Source organism: Homalodisca vitripennis, chromosome 3 (assembly GCF_021130785.1).
Source record: "Homalodisca vitripennis isolate AUS2020 chromosome 3, UT_GWSS_2.1, whole genome shotgun sequence".
NCBI lineage: Eukaryota > Metazoa > Arthropoda > Insecta > Hemiptera > Cicadellidae > Homalodisca > Homalodisca vitripennis.
This window is the reverse complement of record NC_060209.1, coordinates 20,165,448-20,188,675: the sequence shown is the minus strand read 5'-3', so window position 1 is coordinate 20,188,675 and position 23,228 is coordinate 20,165,448. Positions and strand designations below refer to the sequence as shown.

At 38.1% G+C, this 23,228-nt stretch overlaps 1 protein-coding gene across 3 annotated transcripts in view; it reads right to left on the bottom strand.

Annotated features, from left to right (window-relative positions):
- Positions 1-285: 285 nt before the first annotated feature.
- The window catches only part of LOC124356660 (protein decapentaplegic), a 63,870-nt gene continuing 40,927 nt past the window's right edge, over positions 286-23,228 (bottom strand). Inside the window, exons 1-3 of one of the 3 annotated variants that reach the window (XM_046807789.1) lie at positions 20,402-20,610; positions 5,157-5,447; positions 286-3,178 (exon numbers count right to left, since the gene is read on the bottom strand). In XM_046807789.1, coding sequence (XP_046663745.1) covers positions 2,313-3,178; positions 5,157-5,433 — 1,143 coding nt within the window. In that variant the 5' untranslated portion in view covers positions 5,434-5,447; positions 20,402-20,610 and the 3' untranslated portion in view covers positions 286-2,312. Of the gene's footprint in view, positions 3,179-5,156; positions 5,448-11,186; positions 11,269-20,401; positions 20,611-23,228 lie in introns of those variants that run through there. The other 2 variants (XM_046807792.1, XM_046807791.1) reach the window with 2 other exon arrangements.

Below are 23,228 nucleotides of genomic sequence, written 5' to 3'. Positions count from 1 at the left end.
CACAAGTAGGCTATAAGCCTATATTATATTAAAGAAAACAAAAATTCCATATATGACGAGTTATTATTTACAAAAAAATTATTTAGGTCCTACTTCACTGTCTGCGCGTGCAAAATTGACAACTTAACCCATTATTTTTCAAGAATTTTTTGAGCCATGTCCAGAACCTTTGTCACCTCATCATTGTTTCTCCTAGATGTAAGTAAGAACAATGCATTATAATACATCGCTTTTCTTCCACTATGCACTTTTTCTGAAGAAAGGGATGAAAGAAAATAAACCAAATTGCGATAACATCATGTATTTAAAACTTGTACCCCTTCGGGCTCCAAATTTAAGGATCTTTCTGTGCTCTAATACCAAATAAATTTTTCTTGCTGCTTTCATTGATACAAAACTATTCGGATTTATGCTAAGTTATACTGGTATATAAATATAGACTTATGCATTTATGTATAACAAGAACACTGAAAATATACCATACTCTTACAAAAATACACAATTCAGTTTGACTCAGCAGTTTTAACACATTACGTCATTGTAGGCCTTGTAAAATAAAAGCGTTAAGTAAAACTGTTTTTAAAATGAGTGAACATTTCATGTCGAACAGGCAAGTACACTAGTACTTCTAGTGTAAGTGCATGTCACGTTACAAGGTATGTATATATTAAACCTGACTGTTAAATAATTCAAACATGCGATATGCCTGTAATACCTGGAGAGAGAGCATAATTTGTAGGAGCTCAAATAGCGTTTGTTATCTAGAGATATAAATTACGTGAGGGGCAGCTCTCCATTTGACGTGTTAATTGTATCAGCTGTTTATATTGGCTGGGAGTTGTCCTTACATAAGGTAACCAGTTTATGTGTGATAGAGACCGAGCCAGGTGTTGGGCCTGTTGGCTGGAATCTGAGAAACGCTCCTTGCAAATAACCTGTTCAAGGCTAATGGGGGGCAATTTGCAATCTTGGCAATGGGTTGACGGGAAAGTAACACTAACAAGGACAGAGCCGCAGTTGAACATTTCATCCGACACATCAGGTTTCGAGTGAACTCTGACTTTTAGCCAGCTGGCACTCACTCCGAGTTTCGTTTCATCGAATCACCACGTGGCCGAAATTCGGTTTATCGCTTTCTGCGAGTTTCGGTTATGTGGAACCGATCGTATCGAAATGTTGGTAGGATAAGAATGTTGAGGACTTTTTAAAGTACTGGAGCTGAACGGAATCGTGGACGTTTATATTCGTAAAGATTGCTTTTTATACATTCGGGCGATTTTATTACAAATGGATATCCGCTCTTTTTCAAGTTAATATACCGGCACAACAAATAAAGCTTTTTGGTTTGTTTTGTTCCCCAATACAACACATTTTTACTGTGTTTAAAATTCAAAAGTTAATATAGACATTATTTTATTGAAATAAATATTTTTTCAATTAGAACCTGCGAGTAATTACACCAATATTGGGTTTAAAGACAACACTAAAATGTCCACTCATTTCTCGTTTATGGTAATAAAAGGTATTTTAAACTTAAAAATTGATTTAAAAATAAAAGTTTAAACTATGTTTTATATATTATGCATTAAGTGACTTATATATAAGCATACATTCACAGTCAAATACAATTTATTGTTAAATACAAAGTATTCTATAGAAGGTTTTAATAAAAATAATGGAAATATTAAACATGCTATGTTAATGTTTTGAATTACTTTCAATCACAATATAAAATGTTTTCCTTCTGTTTAAAATTGAGTCTCTTTGCTAATTACATCAAAACATTTTAAAATTATAATGGCCCACAGTGACTACTTCCAGTGTTCAGAAATATACGGTGAATATAAGTTAACACAAAACGACTTCAATATTATTTAAAAATATAGACTACTTATAAATATCACGACTTTAAAGGCACATACATTAATATACAATATAAACATATAAGATCTGGATGTTGATAAGCAGAATGTTTGTGATAAAACAGTCATTAGAATGTTATCTTACAATTTGAAAGGCCGCATTAGTACTGAACAGGTAACAACATAAAATCTGCAGATTCGTGAATGCACGTCATCCACTACAACTCCTAAATCTAAAATATATTAAACAACTCTTTTTGTACAAAAACAACACAACGAAGAAGTCAACGGTTACACTGTACACACACTGAATTATTTACAACGGAAATAGATACACAGGGGGGAAGAAATGTACATAGTAATATACAATACGAGATTATAAGAGACGATGATCGGTGGCGTCGACGTCGACTACGCTACGCCAGAGTTCTGGTAACACCGGGTCGGAGGTTAACGACAACCGCAGCCCAGTACGGCCATGTCCTGATAGTTCTTGAGGACCACTTTGTTCTCCTCGTCTAAATAAAGCATGGATATCGAGGATAAAGCTGTGGGAACACAACAAGCTTTGGGTACCGCACTGGGGTTGACCGAGTTGACCAGCGTCTGCACGATGGCGTGGTTGGTGGAGTTCAGGTGGTCGGCCATGGGGAAGGGGCAGTCGCCTTGGCAGTAGTAGGCGTCGTATCCCGGTGGCGCGACTATCCAGTCGTTCCACCCGACGTCCGCGAAGTCCACGTAGAGAGGATGCCTCCTGCAGTTGTCCCTGCCGTCTTTCCTCTTGTGCTTCCTTCCCATCGACATCGAGGAAGCCCTCTTTCTCCTCGTCAGCATCTCCTCCAGGCTGCTCTCCTTCTGCTTACCGTCGTCCGAGTACAGAAACAGGACGGGTTGTCTTTCTAACCAGTCTTTCTCCTCTTCGACGAGCGACCGCCTTAACCTAACGTGACTTCTGTTCCCCGCCGACGTCTGGGAGTCCACGGTCTGCACCACCACCAACAGTCCGTGGTTGTGCTCTGGCTCTTCTCTCCATCTCCGGCTCGCTGGTAGGATGTCTAAGGTTATCGATTCTGTGGAATCCACCACTTTAGAGTCGACTAGCCGTAGAATAGGTTTGCTCTCCCCTTTCACGCCCTGTCGGACGATGTCGTGGACGAGCACTCTCTGCGCATGCGTACTGCTATCTCGTCTTTCCACCGGCAACGCTGATAGCCTTAACTCTGCCGCTGTGAACCTTTCCTCTTCAGGTACACTGGATACGTTGAAATGGAGGCGAAACCTGTCGTTCCGCGGGAATCGCGAGTCTATTGCGCTCTCTGAAACAATACAAACACATTTGTTAGCTATCTGTTGATTGGGTATTTCAACAAAATATAGTCTATAAAATATTTATTTTAAAATATAAATCTTTTATAACATGTAATCTCAACCTCGTATTTCGTCCATATAATCTTTCCCTTAAAACACTATTGTCAATGTTAAGTAATGATTCAACCCGAACAAACAACTGCATCGTCTTTGAAGAAGAAATTACAAATTCTAAAATTAGTGAACGTAACGTCAGATCGTATTGACGAATGGGCGGGCGGTGTTTGCACAACAACGTTATTGTGATACTCGTACACAGTAGTATCTGCCTCTGTAGTCATGTAACTTATGACACTGGATCAGATCATTATTTGAGTCCAGTTAGCACGACTACTCAAGTCAGCCTTGGTGTATCGAGTTTCCTACTTCTGCGATGTCACTTCCCACGTCTTACTGGCGCCCGAGTCTGCTCTCTCCCTCTTTTTGTCTTTCCTTTTGGAATTACTCCAATTCCAGTGCAATCATCGTGTGTGATAAGCCACTCAGTGCAACGAACCCGCTAAAATCCACTGCGTGAATTTCCTAGAAGCCCAAAGAAAAAGATTTTCCCGAAACCTTCACTATCCCCGTTGTTTTCAAGACTATCTGTGTCGATAACGAAGTAATAAAATGTTATCAATCAAGCAACGAATACAACTTGTTTATTCCGCGGCACACAAACAATGATTAATCACTTTCGGTATTCACCAGATGGCAAGTTTCCAACATCATGTTTCACTTTCATTTCTAATCTTTGAGGCTATCATTTGTATTAAATCGTAAATGTGAGGTTCACTTTTTTCTTCTTCCAATCTCCCACGAACTCTTCTAAGAATGCATATTATAATGTTTGTGAACAGAAACTGTTGCATTAAGTTCATTTATTTCAATGGATTAACTTTGACAGTTCAAACAATGCAATTTTAATTACTTGCCTCAAAACGTTTTAGAAGACAACGCTATATATTTATATGGCTATAAATGATTTGGATAACCGAGTGCAAAACAACTCTACTGATCATATTATGTAATCATCTTAACTCAATTACATCTCTTTCTATACGTATTTTATATTTTTATTTAAAACTTTGTCCAGATTGTTTTTAATTAAAAAAAGCAGTCAAAATAATTGCAAAATTGCAATGGAGAGAGTCGTGTAGGCTAGCATTCAAAAATTTACAGCTGCCTCTGTATTTTGGAAGTGTGACTCTTTTGTACAAATGCGAATATTGTAATGTACACTCTAATGAAACCAGAGGCAGGGACAACTACCGCACTGGGACCCACAGTACAGTAGTTCATGAACACTTGCCTTCAGAGCCAGGCCCTCAATTTGTCAACAGATTGCAAATTCCATTAAAAGTGCAAATATGCCTAAGCTCGTCTATTTTAAGATTTTTAAAGCTAATTTAAAGCTCGTCTGAAATCAGCCTTTATTCAAGCAGCATTTTATAATCTAGACGAGTTTTGGCTCTGGATTGGCTGACTGACACTGCGGCTAGAGTGGATAAATTCGAATGAACGAGATTATGAACAGAAAATATTGTATATATGAATAAGTCCAATATTACCAACAGTAAAAACTATAACACCAAAATGGAAGTGACTAGGAAGGATGTGAACTGGGAGTGCCGATGGTCGAGCGGTCTAAGTGGTTGGACTTTGAGTCTGAGTTAGAGATAACGCAGGTTCAAATCTTGTCTCTGACCATTGCACTTTTTATCAGTACCATCGACCTCGCACTGTATGGACTCTCCCCTTTATTCTGTTTGATAAGATCCTGCATAGGCCAGTTGCACATGGGGTCAGACAGAATAAGGCATAAAAGGGGATCTGACTCTCCTTAAAAAAAAAAGATTGTTGCCCACTAACACCCACGGGTGAAGCAGGGACAATCGTGATTCAAAACAATCCCTTCAGCGATTATCGTACAGCAGTTGTACCAACCTGTATGCGTGAAGGCGCGGACGGTGTTGGCTGAGCGGGTGAGACGGCCTGGAAGCGGCAACGTCGTGGTGTCCAGGTCTTGCCCGGTCTGCCTCTTGTAGAGCTCCAGCATAGCTGCAGGGATGTGGGGGCGGCGCGACAGAGGGCGGGGGCGGCGTCCTAGCCCGAGCACGGACAGCAAGCCGGCCTCTATGGCTGACGAGGGGGCGGCGCCCTGGGCGGCGAGCAGACACGGCGGCAAAGAGAGCACCGAGAGGACCATCAACAGCCCACGCATGGTCGGTCACACTCCTGGAACACAAAATATACCACATGGATGAAGACAGAGCTATGGTCGGTCACACTCCTGGAACACAAAATATACCACATGGATGAAGACAGAGCTACGAATGTTAGTACAATGACTGCCTAAGTATTTATTGGATGGGGATATAAAACAAACCTCTTTGGAAGTAGCCACCCACTTTTACCTTTTACTTCATACAGAAACAGCTTCAAAGCAGCATTCAACTATTTTGATGCAGATCTTAACGAAAGTACAGATGGAGCTTCATTTATCTAGATTGACAGCACCACTCTAATGAAGAAGACTAATTTTATAGACAAATCACTTTGTTTTCACTAAAATAAAACTGTGTGCAAAGAAAAAAAATATTTTTAGTAGTATTGTGATAAGTATCCATATTCTAAACTATAACAATGCCTTCTCCAGTCAGTATGACAACGTTGAAAATTCCAAACAGACGATGAAACTTTAACGCTCCCGTGATTGTTTAAACTTTAAGACGAAGAGAAGCATGTGCAAGACGAGAGCCAAAGAGGTCTCCGCTGAATAGCGTGACGACTGGCCAACCTTTGTGCAGCGGCAACACACTTTATGTCGAAGAGAAGCCTGTGCAAGACGAGAGCCGAGGAGGTCTCCGCTGAATAGTGTGACGACTGGCCAACCTTTGTGCAGCGGCAACACACTTTATGTCGAAGAGAAGCCTGTGCAAGACGAGAGCCGAGGAGGTTTCCGCTGAATAGCGTGACGACTGGCCAACCTTTGTGCAGCGGCAACACACTTTATGTCGAAGAGAAGCCTGTGCAAGACGAGAGCCGAGGAGGTCTCCGCTGAATAGCGTGACGACTGGCCAACCTTTGTGCAGCGGCAACACACTTTATGTCGAAGAGAAGCCTGTGCAAGACGAGAGCCGAGGAGGTCTCCGCTGAATAGCGTGACGACTAGCCAACCTTTGTGCAGCGGCAACACACTTTATGTCGAAGAGAAGCCTGTGCAAGACGAGAGCCGAGGAGGTCTCCGCTGAATAGCGTGACGACTGGCCAACCTTTGTGCAGCGGCAACACACTTTATGTCGCACAGAAGAGGCTCCGACATCATCAAGTCGTCAGGAGTCAGGGACGAGCGGCCCAGTCCAATTATGGGCGATTGACAGGGTCCGAGTCCTTCCAGTCATTTCAGATAATTGGCCGCCTGAATACACACGCTCGGCTCTACTCCGATGAATAATGTAAAAACAAAATGCTACTTGAGAGCTGCGTCCACCGTCGCCGCCTTAATGTCGTCATTCAGAGGGATACTTAGCTACTAAGTACTCCTCGGGTTGTCAAGACCGACTATATATACTTCTCAATGGCAGCATCTATCGGCAGTTTCAATTGGTGAAGAGCTATCAATCTCTGTAGCAAAGAATAAAGCAAGCGGGTCCACCTGATGAGGTATTCAACTTTGCAAACCCTTGAGCTTTATTTTGTCAATTTGGAGGTTCCAACTGGATTACATTTACAGAAAGTGTCACAGTCAGCAGTATCTATTTCGAATTCCATCATACTTTTCTTTTACTTTTTTTACTTTATTTACCAGTGCTTTGAGTTAATGAGAAGAGAAAATTGTGCCAGGTGGAAAATTATGGTAAGTACGGATATTATACATCTAAAGGTATGGAATATTGCTCTCCTATTTGATGATAACGATGTATAATCCAGAACCAGTGCACGGGTCCTGGAATAGAGCCAAGCTCGACCAGCCTCTGGCGGTAGCAGGAAGCAAAGGTAGGTGGGTGTTAACGAGTTGACGTCAATCGATCCTACTCGATCGCAAGATAACGACAAAAAAGATTTGGTTGGCGTGGCGATCAGAAAAACAAGCAGTGGTAAAAACCAGTTTTATCCAGAACGATCCAGTATGTTGTAGGAGGCTATGTTAGAGTTACGGTGGACACATCGAGGTTAACATACCAGATGTCATCTCTAGATCGAGCCCGCTTTCACTCGCAGCCTAGTAAATCCTTACCACATACACGGGCTCCTTTAGAAAGTAATCTAGAAGAATATGAAAGACACATAAAGTATGAGCCACCTAACTCTTCATTTACTAAATGAAGGAATTGCTATGATTCTTAAGACGGTTTTTGAAACTGTAGATAATATATTCGTGCTGATCTACATTGGTAGGGAACCTTACGTTGCAGAGCTGTTTAACCTACTTCAACATTTTAATATTCATAGATAGTTTTGTTTCTATTCAGTTCTCTCCATATTGAAATACTTTCCTGCAAATACGAACAAAATAATAATAAGAAGGTTTGAAGAAGAATTGTCTACAAAGACAATTTTCACTTTAGCCTATGCAACCAAGAAACAGTAGTTTTCTAACAGCGAGAAGGGCAGTCAGTAGTTAAATCTGCAGTATTTCAGAAAACGACGCACTATTAGAAACCTATCAGGCAATCTGAGAGCAAAAAGGCAAAGTATCTCAATCAAATTTAATTGAACAACACAGCGAACCATAAATCGCTTTCAATTAGGGTCTGTCTAGTGCGCATCTGGTAAATCCGCCGCTAATAACTACCTATAAATAACGCGATAGGATCAAGGTTCACGGAACGGTCGGTAGACAGCGTGACGCTCGAACTGGTGTTGGTTTACATAACCACCACTAGATGGCAGGCCTGAGCCTGCGCAGCGCGGGGCCGCGCAGCGCGGACACTAAGCCGGCTAGATAATAAACTGGGCTCCTGGAATGTAGACCCTGCACTCACGAATTGAGTACTCAATTGAGCGTTAAACACCGCTCTTTACGAGTCAGACTTAACGGCCATGACGGAAACGCGGATCTGGACTATCAGCAGGATTATACTCGCTCGCATTCGTTGCATTCTAGCAAATGCTAAGGTTTTCAGTGATCTCGTTTTGACATATTCGTACTTCAAAGTAAAGAAAAAACTTTTATTCCGACGGTCAGCTGTTATGTCAGACACCCAAACAGTATCCATTTATATATGTAATGAAAAAACTTATTTATAGCAAATACTTCACTTATTTTGCTGTAGACACCACAAGAGATAAAACCACATGATGATGTTGAAGCCCTTGGTTGAATCTAGATAAAAAAAAGTGCCATGCAATAGATAAGTTAGACTCGAAATAGTAACTTTATGGATCAGAAATAAGTGGGGAGCTATGTTATGACGAAGGAAACAGGGGTTTCCCAGACATTTACCATCGATCAGACATACAAAAAATCAGTAACACTACGTTTTTTGTATTACTGAAAAATCTTATTTCCTTCATACTCCTTCCATCGTCAAAAACAAACTTCATACAAAGTACGTTATGATATTACTTTAGAAGGATAAAGCATATCCTGGAAACGCAGCAATTGAAATACAACAAACAGCCTTGACTGTTGTTCTTTTGATTAAACACCCACCAACTAAATATTTCTCAGAGTGGAAGATACATTCCCCTAAGACAGAAGACTTTGAGGTTATTATCAAGCCGGTACGGACGAGTGATCCTTAAAAAATTGTTACAATCTCTAAAAAAACAAGTGACAAACGAATCCTGTTGCGTTGCGAACACAGAGGCATTGTGCACTTCAGAGAACTGAACGCGAATGGGTGGGAAGGAGAAGAAAAGAAAGATCTGTTTGGAAGCCAAGCCGCCTAGCAGAGTCGAAGAGAACACCTGCGCACCGTTAGGAGCCAGGCTGTCTGCGCGGACCCGTCTAATCTACCGCTGATATTTCCCCGGGCTGATACGGCAAAACTAGTCTCCGACCTTCATCTCTTCGGGTACGTCCTCATTCTCTGTACTCCAACATTGCGCCATCTGATGCAACAAGTGCTTCTCCCGAAGTCATCGGCATCTCTTATGTCTTTGCAGAAAAAAACTTCCTTCTGATTTTAAACATTCTTTATCATTTGTCAAAAATGAAAGCAACCGACGGCATAAGAAAACAGTGTCATTTAAAATCAAAACAGAAATGCATTTGATGAATCTCTCATCTGGTTTCAATCAATATCGATTGATTGCTTCGATTGCACCATGGGTTGCAATAAATTATAACTTATAATACACTACAGCTATTGATGGTCCGACGTGTACCGAAAACATGTTACTCTCTCGCAGGGGTTTTTAACGTGTACAACTAAGACTTCTAAAATAATTGATCGTATTTCTTTATGTTTAGAGAAATCGATACAAAATTGTTTAAGAACGGATTTTCTTAACATTTTATTTTAATAACAGTATTTACTGGTAGGCTTCCCAGGTCAGAAGCTAGCAAGTCAGACAATTTGTATGCTTTTTAACTGTATTAGCAATACATTAACCCTCAGCACGAACACTACAAGCACATGGAAATTAAAATATTAATAAAAAAAAATAAAGTATCTAAACTAAAGACACCTAATCTTATGTCTCTTGTATAACCTATAGACACTGGAATTAAACTTGCTTCGATTTATCTTCTTCTGTCAGATAGGAAGAACTACTTGTTTTAATAGTTTAATCCTTTCTAACTAAATTTTAAAGAGCCGTTCAGGGAACTAAAACTGCTTACTTTACTCTGCCTCTATGTGCTTAAGGGTTCTGTACTGCTGGACCACGTGTACTTTCATACACGGCGCCGAGACATCATCCACCAGTATGGAACTAGAGGCAGGGACAACTTGTGAGTATAACAGCACAGGGCGGCAGCATTTGCCGTCTCAAGTGGGTGTTAGGCTGATTAACTCCCTGAATGCTTCCAACGGAAAATTCAAATCCCATTCGAGCTCAACTGAAGCGCCATCTGGTGGTGAATGCGCTTTACTAGATTGATGTGTTCAAAGAGAGTCACTGAGATAACTAACTGGTATTGGCCTAAAATCAGCCAAATTTCGGATCTGGTGTACCAAATTTAATTTTCGTGCGTGTGTGTGATGCTTGGTATGAATGGGCGTAACTATCAGATTATAATCTTAACTTTTGAAACCTGGCGTTGCAAAACAAATTTGACTTTGGTATCTTTATTTGGTTTGATCTTTTGTTCACATTCTTATGGAAAATCAAGAAAACAACTCGCTGATTAACCAGGGGCTGACGAAGCAAAGAAAGACATCGCCTCAGCAGAAGTCTCCCGTCCCGTTACGCCAGTAATCTTGTCCTGCCTGATAAGGTCTCACTCCTTATAACTCGTTTCCATTGAGTGTTGACAATACATTCCGGTACAGCGTACTCCTTGCATTTCATCAATGAACCTAACAACCCTGTTCCTTCATGTCGGTTCAGTGCGTTCACAATTTTGTAATGACTTAAGCGCTAACTACGTTTACCGAATAATTACATAATGTCATAATTTTTGTAAACCAGTAATTTCTTTTTCCGGCTTAGTTTGTATACGTTGCGCTTTATTGACAACTAGGGTAATTTAGCACAAGAAAGGGATAAATATTATGTATAATTCGTACACGGTTCCGTTGTAGATGATAGCGATTATAAATTATTCAATAATACAGATTACGTCAACACAAATGTACTGAGAATAAGGAGTTTTTATAGTTTGCTTCTCCACCCATTAGTCAAAATTAACAGATAAGCGTATGATAGGCTACATCACTGTTTCCTACAATATTCAAATGAATCTTAACTTAGTCAACACCACAAGTATGTGAAAATCAGTGACTGTGTCTCTTAACAGTGGACAGTACATGCTAAAAACGATAAAGACTAATATTTCTAACCAACTGAAGTTTGTTTACTTACCGACGTGAGATTCGAAGCGCCCATCACGCTTACTGCGCGCTAACTCTAAGATAAGAGAAAGGTTAGCGATAATAGAGCTGCGGTATTATTGCGGTAAAGCTCTTATCAAGGGACGAGTATAATGACGTCATACCGGAGATAAACACTGATATCGTCATGATCCTTTCGCCCTTGAAAAAATGTTTCAATTCGTCGTGCAGTAGGAGGCTAATTCTGGAACGTGTGAAATAAAATGGGGAATCTTTGAAACCAAATTTGGGAAGTTTGTTGGTGTTTACGTATGCTCAGAACGTTGGTTTTGTTCTGTGATCGCAATCTGGCCAAACAATCGCGTATTATTTCGCTGTTTCTGTATAGTTTCATATTTCTTGAAACAGAGAAGTAGCTTTTGGTGTTGCAAATCTTGGAAATATTCGTTGAACTTTAATTTATTTGCCTTTTATAAAGTGTATTATCATCCTCCAGTTTTTACGACCATTTCGATTCAAATGGCGGGAAAACAAATGAGCACCACGAGGCGTGTAGGAGTATCCCCTGGTGTGGTGTAAACAGTCGGAATTTCTATTCTCCCTTCTCCCGTATTACTCTGGAATTCCGAGATTTTGCCTGTATTAACACTAAATTTCATTACCATTGAAGTCAATGATGACCGCAAATTATCATACCGGATTGATAAAAGGAGAATAAAGATGAATAATTTTAACCGTAGATGTGTAGCTAAATTATGTATTACCAAGAATAAAATACGTATGAAACGTTATGATAAAAACATGCTATGATAACGCCGGGTGTTCAAATTCTTAGCCTTATCAAACTCATACAGTTGCGCGTTTGATCGCAGCATTGTCCTCGAATAGTCCAATAGTTCAGTTAAATAGGCGTCGTTAACAAATATTTGAGCCTGGTGACAAATGAAAGAAGTATGTACAAACTTCCAAAAGATCTGATTAAAAAACGCTTTGTGTCTAAAGATAGACAGCTGTTTTAATAATGTTTCTCTTCTAAGTACAATGTTAATATTGCAATATGTAGTAGAAATAGTAATTTGTTTAGTTAATAAAACTTGAATATTCAATAAACTGTGCACTTTCTGGGTTGTCCTTTCGCCGAATACCTCGTGTTTGTGTTTTTTAATGATAATTTGGTACGACTTGGCTTCAAAACCCCCCGAGCATTCGTGTTGTTTAGGGATGGTACTGCAAGAATGCCAATTCCGCATCCCACAGTGTGTGTGCCTCTATACCATAGGTGAAGAATTCGGAAACTCGAAGAGTCCAACATTATCCGATAGCTTAACGGAATTTGTATTGATTGAAATCCCAGTTTCTGCAACCTTCCAATCACATTGCATCACTCCTGGACGCTTAGGACTCCTACAGGAGTGCCCTCTATATTATTGCCTGGATGGTGATATCTTTGGACTGGAATAAAATTGTTGGTAATAATTATCGAAACTCCAACTTTGCAATTCAAATTAAATTAATTCATCCCGTATCTTGGAAGCCTGGGGCTCCAACACAGAAGTCATCGAGAACCCACGGGCAACACTTGCATCATCTGTTAGAAGTCACTTATACTAGAGAAGGTCATTTTCCAAGTTCCATCTTTCAAGCTATAGTGTTACACGTACACCCCGTCACACTGTACAGGTTTGGAAGCCTGGGGCTCCAACACAGAAGTCATCGAGAACCCACGGGCAACATTTGCATCTTCTGTTAGAAGTCACTTATACTCGAGAAGGTCATTTTCCAAGTTCCATCTTTCAAGCTATAGTGTTACACGTACACCCCGTCACACTGTACAGGTTTGGAAGCCTGGGGCTCCAACACAGAAGTCATCGAGAACCCACGGGCAACATTTGCATCTTCTGTTAGAATTCACTTATACTCGAGAAGGTCATTTTCCAAGTTCCATCTTTCAAGCTATAGTGTTACACGTACACCCCGTCACACTGTACAGGTTTGGAAGCCTGGGGCTCCAACACAGAAGTCATCGAGAACCCACGGGCAACATTTGCATCTTCTGTTAGAAGTCACTTATACTCGAGAAGGTCGTTTTCCAAGTTCCATCTTTCAAGCTATAGTGTTACACGTACACCCCGTCACACTGTACAGGTTTGGAAGCCTGGGGCTCCAACACAGAAGTCATCGAGAACCCACGGGCAACATTTGCATCTTCTGTTAGAATTCACTTATACTCGAGAAGGTCATTTTCCAAGTTCCATCTTTCAAGCTATAGTGTTACACGTACACCCCGTCACACTGTACAGGTTTGGAAGCCTGGGGCTCCAACACAGAAGTCATCGAGAACCCACGGGCAACATTTGCATCTTCTGTTAGAAGTCACTTATACTCGAGAAGGTCATTTTCCAAGTTCCATCTTTTAATGTATCGTACTACACGGACACATGTCAGAAGCAATTACATACAAATTTTTGCTCTCCACTTGTTTACCTTGAGTACCACTTTTTGCCCGTTTGCATATCTTTGCGGAGTTTTTGCATCAATATATTGCAACAAGCGCTATTCCTAAATCAGTAAAAGGAATTAGAAGAATTTACACTACCAGAAGGTCTAGTCATACCAATACAGTTGGGCTGCTTCAAACCTATGTTTAAATTTGAATTTCAGACAGGCTTTTAATACTTATGAAAATTCCCAACCTGACATACATGATTGTGTAAATTACTAAATTAATGGTCCTAACTCACTTTTCACTTGTGATTAATTATGTATACTATTAACACAATACCGGCACTAGTTTGTTCTGAAATGTATAAAGAGACTAAAGAGCCTTTATTTGGTTATACTTTTCTTAGTTATCGAATAACTTGGAAACATTAAGAGCAATCTTGGACTATTGGAGAAACACAAGCTGACTTATGTGGCCGAATTCCTGTTTTTTCTCAGGACCCTGAAATATATGTAATTCATTTTCCTAGCTCATCATGTCAGATGTAAATGTGTATATTTCCAAGAAGATGTCAGCTTTATTCACACACTGTTGCACATCCAAAAACCTATTTAGTTAAATCGGTATTCTGACTCATAGCTAATAAAAGTTACGCAACGTTTAAGTATTTCGTAAAACTTGAGGGTGTTGCTTCGTTGCGCTATCAGCAGGATTACTTTCATATCCATCCAATTTTACGTTTTTGTATGCTTCCCAATATTGAAAACATACGAGTGTGCAGCTAAAAATGATCGTGCCAATTAACTCATGTTATAAGATATACTATCCTTACAGATACGATTTTATAAATGCCCTCATAAAAGATTAATTAATTAAGAGAAATGTAATGGCTTTGCACGAGAGAAAAAATATATATATATATATATATATATATATATATATATAAAATATTTAAATTAAATACATCTCATCTCATTCCATAATGTATTACTGTTCCGGTTTGATAAAAACTTTGAAAGCTTTTATGAACCTGTTAAAGTTCATAAACGGGTGAACGAAAGTATGAGATCGAAACACTGGTTCTTTGTTTAAAATTTATTACTGAAGAATACTCCAATCCTCGAAAAGCAATTTTGTTTTTGTAACATCAAAGATGAAAAGTATCCGAAAGGGGTGCTAAATCATCGCAGTAACTGTGTCCAGGCGTGACGTCAGAACCCTGGGGGGTTGCTTATTCCAGTGAGTCCTAAGGCAGCGTCCCTGTTGATTCGGCAGTCTAGCGGTTTTTGTTTTCAAACGAGCAGGTACCGCGTCGGCCGCGGTAAATTAATAAAACAATTAAATCCGAGTTAAAAATTAAACATTTTAAATCGTGGTTAGCAAATGACTTGCCCGAGATGATGCCTTTAAGAACCCCACAACACAATATGAAGGTCTAATTATTCAATCACCATAGTCAGAATAAAGGTTCAAATGGTAACTTAATAAACGAATTTTTCATAAAATTCTTAAATTTCATACTCAAATATTTGATGTTTTGGATCACAAATTCTCGGATAGTGAATTGGTTTAGTTCTTACTGATATAAAAAGTAGAAGTTATTGTTTGTAAACTATAGACTTTATATATCTAACACATAAATAAGCATGCTAAACTTCAACGTATTAGTTTGTGGTTAACGTTCAAACTCGAATATCTACACGCTTTGATGGGAGCGCGTACAGCCTATACGTACTACTCATTAATAATAATACGTGTTGTAAATAATCATGAATGGTGTTCTCCAGACATTTTAAAAATTAATTAATTAAAAGTGCCTTGTCTATAGATCTCCTAGACACCCGTTCCTTTAAAATATGAAATCCGACGGGGGTTATACAATAATAACGGTTTATATAATATTTTTCTTCAAGATGTACTGTTAAATTAACGGCTAAGAGAGTGTCCCGATACGTAATTTTCGAGGACGAAAGGTGGAATAATTATTGGAATCGGAATGCGATAGTAGAGGCCGGACACACTGCTCTCCGGTATTTGTCGCTTCTCCCCAGTATTTGTCCCAGACTGTTTGTTACCGCTCTGCCTCACCTCGCCTCGCCACCGGCAACGAGAATTTAATATTACCTTATTAATACGACACTCTTCACAAAAGAATATATGTCAAGCCTTACTCCCGTTACATTGGTTTTTACTCCACTAAGCTCGACATAAATGATGATCATAAAATATTTTCAATATTCTATCAATTTTTTCCGTCTATTCGTTAATGTAAATCCTTTCTTTAATTTATCGTTTAAAATATTATTTATATAAGTCATTAATATAAGTTGCAAAACTTCTCGAAAATAATTAAAGATGAATTCATCGCGCAAATTATTTGCAACTAAAGTAACAAAAATAATTTGGAAAACATCCAGTTACATTTCCTTATTGGATTTCCTTTAAAAGTCACTAATGCCAATATAATCAGGAAATTTGAAAATTGAAATACTGAAGCCCATGCATTTTTCAATTACATTGAAAGAAATAAGTTTCCCTTTGCAGCTTTTCAAAGAAAATAATTTTTGTTAGAACAATTTTGCGTCGGTTATGATAAAAGTTAGATTAAAAAAGTGAAATGCTATTGAGGCAAACTAACAAACATGTATTGTAATCGATATTCAAACAAATTAAATAAACTCACTTGACAAAATCCCTTCAACTATAAAAATTGTAAAATTTGGCGTAATCAACTTTTAGTACTAATTCAGTTTTTTTAGTCCAGTAATATATTAGTCTCTGTTGAATTTGTCGTTGTTTGCTTACTTTTATTCTAGCATGTGTAGTTTCTTTGCTAAACTTGTACCTTAACGTTAAATAATAAAACCCTTATTTGGTTTATAGAAGTCGCCGATCACGTTAAAAAACTATTGACGAGTTATCCAAAGGCTACAATATCCATTCTAAAAATCAATACCATTGTAAATTAAATTTGTGAATTATTCTTAACAATTAATATGTAAGCTATATTTTTCTAAAAGCAAAACATGATGTTACGAAATTGATTCTACTTCTGTTTGATATTCGTATACCACAAAAAGTTTATTAATGACAATCATGATCAAATGTAATATTCCGATAAAGGGTTTTATTGCATTATTTAGGTTGCGTGTAAATACTAAATATAGTAATATAATTCTTTAACACCTCAAACGAGAATGTTTCATCACAAAGAAATAATTTAATATGACATAATTGTATATATGAACCAAGGACAAACTTTAAAAGTGAGTCGAATTTCGTGAAGGGGTTTGCAATACAGAGTCAACACAGGCAATCTGAAAATGCAGGCCCATATTTCTTTCCTTTCCCTATTATTTCACAAGACTAAGTTTAAAGTTTAAATTAGAATGTTATATTTTAGTTATCATTTTAATTTTATTCCTTTCTTAAGAAGTTGGAAATATTTCTACTGTATATTGTAATTTATACTGAAATGTTTTCTGTGGAAATAGATACGTTTTGGATTTGGATTGACTTCCAAATACTGCATAAACAATTAATTCGAAGACAAAAAGCTGTGGCATTTTATCCGTTAAAATTAAGAGAATATACGGCTTAAAAATGGTTATAAAACACAACTCTAAAATTCATTCAATTACATATTATAGCGTATATCAAAAAGAGTATTAATTAAAATAGGAACTCCTCCTAAGTCACCTTTTCGTTCATATTCGGGCAGAGTGGTCTAGAGATCACGATCGGTGTCCCGTCCTCGTGTAATTGATTGGGGTCGTTTCTCCTTACATTTGAAATCATTAGTCGAAGTCCTTTCCAGCGGACTGGACAGTTCAAGGCCAACGGCTTGCATCGACTACATAAGTTAATCAATTAGGCATTGTAAATCTTTGAGCTTAAGTAATTACCAAGAATCTTGGTACCTTTGAATGAGCCCAAACTAGCTGGAAATTTTCGCTCCGCTTCTCATCTCCTAATTGGCCAACGAAAGAAAACAAATAGTCGACCTTGTCCTAAACCCCGAAATGCAATGACCTCCGCAGAGTGCGGTGGCTCACGGAAGACTGACCATCATCATTAGTGAAGGAAGAAAGTAGAATACGCGGAAATATCCTATACTGGTCTCTATTCAATGTTGAGGCCACCCGTGGACTGCCTGTTACCACCACAGAAATCTCAAGTCTTAAAAAAATTGTCTTTTGTGGTTTTAAAACTAGATATTCGCGTATTTTATGTCGGAAAACTCAGTCCAGAGATACAAAACCAGTTGAATGTTTAACTTCCTGTAATACAACAATAACATAACTTTATAAAAATTATTAACGTGCCATTTTGAAGGTCTATTAAATTTATTGATTCTCCTATCACATACAAATCGTATTTATTTATCTATGAGATATGTAATCTACTTAGATCTGCATTCATTTGTAAATTCGCCACACAGCTTTCACAGACAGGTGTTCAGGAAATGTGTTACTTATCAATACAAATTACCCAACTAATATTGGTCGACTGGCTGTATGGTTAATTTAACAATGCTTTCTTCATATATAAAAATCCTTGTATTGTGTATGAAACAGTACGAGAGCGGCGGGACGTTTCATATTCTACAAATTTAATAAAAGACTTTAACGCGTGGTATTACAGAATGAGCTTGAACAATCAACTTGTGTTCGCTCTTGCTTTGGTTTGGCTATGAAAGTTTTGAATGTGATAGTAATTTTAATAACACCTTGTTTTGGTTAATTTATATGAAATAATAAATTTCACTTTTAAAACATTTTTAAATACCACTGAAGTAAAACATAAATACTTAAGAACCATTTGTAGCTGTATAATATATGAGTTTTTGTTGTCACTATATGAGTGAATACCAACATACAATATATATATATATATACACAACATTGATACTGAAAATAAACCTATTTATCATATTGTCATGTAGGACACTTTTTCGTGTTGATTTACAATGTTGTCAAACTTAGGCCTCGAACTTTACAATAACAATTACTAATTATTCTCTTATACCATTGAATTACTTTCTGTTTTTATTATTAAGAAAACAAGTCAGCAGAAGTAACAGTTTTAGTTACTTATAGAACAAATTGGTATAAGAATTGAATAATATTGATGTTTATTTTTAAAAAGAAGTGCGTCTCTTTCACAAATTCTTTAGAGTCTATGTGTTGATCTTAAACGAGTTTGCAACCATGATTATGATTTTATAATCATAATTCTAAGATAATATTTTAATAGGTATAGAATTACGACTTTATTTTGAGCCCGAGTTAAAACTTACAGTATTCGTTAAATTAGCATAACATAGAGCGCTTAGGCTAAGTTAAAAATATTGTTTTAGGACAAGAAAAAATACAACTGATAAAAATGTAGTTCATTAAGCCGCATCGTAAAAACACATAATTTTAGGTTTAGTCTAAAAGTGAAGTAAATAATAATCATAGTTTTATAGAAGTCAATAATAAAATTGTGGTTTGCAATACTTAAAGAGCCTAAAATAATAAAAACTAGTAATTTCTTGGAATCTTCAACGTCCTGCAAACTTCAATAATTCATTCAGATAAATACTGATCATTTTGCGGATACATGTTAATGAAGCCACCGAAGCCGATATTTTTGACAAAGGCAGTAGGAGAAAAGTGCGCAGAAAGAGTAGTAGTAGCCCAGCAGGATAAACTGTGAAATAGAAGGATACCTGGGCCCAAAATAGCTCTAGGCCCTTAGGCCGGCTTTTGTCTTCCGACAATGGCACCTGTAAAAAATGTCAAGAGCCCTAGAAGTGGCTTCCCAGATATTGTGAAAAGATTTGACACCATTTCCTCGTCAACGGATACGTGGAATGCAGAAAATCAACAACACGCCTCCGAACTCGTACGCTTTGGAAGTGAATACTCAATAAATAAATACATGGTTACTGCAAGTTACGATTTGGAAGTGAATACTCAATAAATAAATACATGGTTACTGCAAATTACGCTTTGGAAGCGAATACTCAATAAATCAATACATGGTTACTGCAAGTTACGCTTTGAAAGTGAATACTCAATAAATAAATACATGGTTACTGCAAGTTAGTTACGCAGCTGACCTAAATACCGCGGGTTGACGGTCGAAAGTGTTGTTTGTGTTTTATTAAAAGAAATTCTTATCGAGCGAAATAAATTGATTTGTGAAAGTACAAATACTCTAAGGAAACGGAACTGGGCAAAAATAATAAACCTCAGAGAGACTTTCCCTTGCGGATTGAACTAGTTTGTCTTCCTGAGAATCGTTCATAGAATCAGAAGAATCTGTGTCGGATTCTGCAGAGAGGGGATAGGCCCCAAGCGCCGGGCAGTCTGTCGGAACTCTAAGGGGGGGGGGGGTAATTTAACCTTGGCAACTCATTTTTGAAAGGAATGCGGTTTTGAAAATCAATTTCTTAGGCACGGCCGCGCGGCATTTGCAGTCAAACGTGATCGCGAGAAGTTCATATGAGAACAGTTAGGTCCGGTGTTGATCGAAACAGAGTTTTAGGCGATTCCTCGTAGATATAGCCAAGTGAAAAAGGGTGTTTTCTTTAGAAAATTGGATTTCGAAACTTTATACTAGTTCAAGAATCTTTATGTTTTGGGTGGTAAGTAAAAAAGACGAATTGTCGCGCTAACGACTGACACCTATCTTTGATGACTTTTTAATAGACAATATTTCCTTCGGATTCGAGTCTAAAATTCTATTTATCGTTTATATACATATGAAATACGGAGAACGCTAAGTGATATGTTACAATGCACAATCCCACTCACCGATTGGTTGAGACCCTCCGATTCGGAAGCAAGTTGAAACAGAATATTCCGAGATATAAGTCGGAACATGGGTGAACACAGCGAAGTCCGTTGCTCCAGAAAACAAGTAAGAACAGGTCGAGACCACGACCGCACTGAACTGGACAGACATAGGTCACTTTGTCACATCCTCACAGCAGCGCGCGAACACTGTCCACTAACACCACAGACTTGTGACTGAGCGGAGAGCGGCAGAGAGAGAACACGTGCGCCCCTCCCCCACCCCTCTCTCCAAGACAGGTAGAGCAGTGTGGTGGGAGCGAGGGAGGGAGGGGGCTTGCCAATAAATTTATCATTAGACAACACTTCCCCGTCAGGTCGGATGGCCGGGCCGATGGTATCTCGGTAACAGAAGAACTCTGGGATGCGGTTAGGCGAAGAGGTTGAGGGAACTTGACAGAATACCGCCAAAGACAACAATAGTTTTAGTTTATGTTTCTGGGATTTATTTAAATAAAACACAGTGTCTACGCACGAAAGCTGGCCATACACACCGGTCTTGTCGGAGTTAAAAGAGAGCCTTAGTGTTCCTGTATGGTTAGCTATTTAAAATTTCTATAAACAAAACAAGTATGTTCGTTCTAGAGGCATTAGAGACTTTAAAAACGAACCCTAAAACATTTAACTCGAGCTTTAAAATATCAACAATTCATCCACCTGTCCTTCTCTAAGCAGACAAACAAACAACTCGAAACTTGTATTTCTTGTGTTGTGTTCAACAATCACTAGCATTAGAATCGTGCAATATCAGTCACAAAATTACTCAGGATTAGTTTACACTTTAATATAAAATGTAGTAACAATGTTCAATAAAAAAAGTTACATTACTGGTATAGTATTGGATTCAAAGTGAACTAATTAACTAACACTGTCAGGGATAGTTTTCTGAATTAACATAACATGTATACCATTTGAAATTATAGTAGTTTTGTAAGTCTGATACTTTTGAATTATGGAATAATCCTCAAAGGCAATGTCTATTTTCGGCACTAAATAAGGGTATGCCACAAAGGATCGTTTGGTTCGCTATATTCACTGATACGTCACACAAAGGCACTGATATATTAAACAATGTTCTGGGTAGCCACCGCTACCACAACTAGGCCTACACTAACGCGACTTTGTCTAGCGCGACCACATACGGTTCTGAACTGGTTGAGTCAATGCACACATAGCTTCTTATCAAAGAATACACAGTGATGTCCATTTGTAAAGGATAGTTTATACTTCTCTAGATCGGAGGCAAAACAAAATTACACAACACTGTGGGCGGAATTTAACCGATAATTACTACTGACGCAGTCGGAGCGAGGAAAATTACGAGAATCCTCCTGAAGTACCTGTTTATCGATGGGTTATAACTTTGCTCCATTAACTTTTATTGGAGCTTTAGAATTCGCATTATGAAATCTCTCGTACAGGCTCAGTTACGCGATAGCTCATTGTTTGTTGACGTGAATTTCACTGTTTTACACGAGGTTCTACTTAGTGCGGAGATTGTAACTGAACCTGGCGGAGCGAGGAATATATACTTATGTAATCGAGTCAGGAATACTTATACTGATACAACGTTCAGTCAAGAATATAAACGGGTAGGGTACGATAAGCGGACCCGGTTTTTTTATATCGAAATTGGCAAACGATATTACTGAATCATAACCATCGACATAACCAATCGTTACTGATTAATTATTTTGAACAATTATTAACTTAATCTATATCAACAGCTGTAAACACTTTCAGATAATACACATAATCGTACCGAAAAACGTATGTAAAATTTGTGGGAAAGAAACAACTGTAACTGTGAGAGGTGCAAATAGGGTCTTTTTCAGTTTTCCTAATTTTGGTTATAATAATTTGTTTGATCACTGTAAATATTAAATTCATATTTTTATTTAAAACATGTGATTGTTATTACATATTGAGGACTTTATAGTCCTAACTTCGCCTCTAATAAAGTCATTTTTCATTTTCATATATACTTTTATATCGATTGATAGTCTAGGATTTGAGATGCGAATATTAGGTATCGATGATTACATTCTTCGATATAAAAAACCGGGTCCGCTTATCGTACCCTACCCATATAAACTGAGAGCCATACAGAACGTAACAAAAGAGTTATTGCTCACAGCAGAAGGACGGATGACTCTTTGAACTTTTCCCAAGTAAATATGGTTCCTTCTTGAATCAAGAGGGTCCTTTTAAGCAGTTTCAAATCTTTAGGACCTTTCAATCAAGAGTTATCGCACAGCCGGAGGGACAACGATACGATTTTCAGAAAACCCTGTTGGATCCTGGAACAATAATAGTGGCGAAAATTGACCCCTTCGCATACCAAACATTGCAGATCCCCCAACGCCAGAGAATTCAAGGAAACCTACATTGACTCAGGATATCGTTTGGACGCCATAGTCTCAGCTGTACCGAAATCTAATAAATCTAATAAAATCTAATGAAAACGTAATAGGGCACTTGGGTTAGGTTGGTTAGTTGAGGCTAAAACATGTTGTATAAATAAGTAGCTCATTCCATTGGATGTTAAAAGACTACTTCTAAGTATGGCACTTGAAATATATTAGATCGGAGGTAGATAACAAGTGATGTTAGTATACGTTTTTGAACTCAAGTACATCTTGAAAGCCGACATATTTTTTGTGGGATGGTAAAAAATTTAAAAAAAGTATGACTTCCGGAACTGACTCTATACTTTTAAGCTGTACATTTTAGCAAATTGAAGGTATGTAGTGATCGGTCAGAACTGTAATGCACATATGAAAGACAA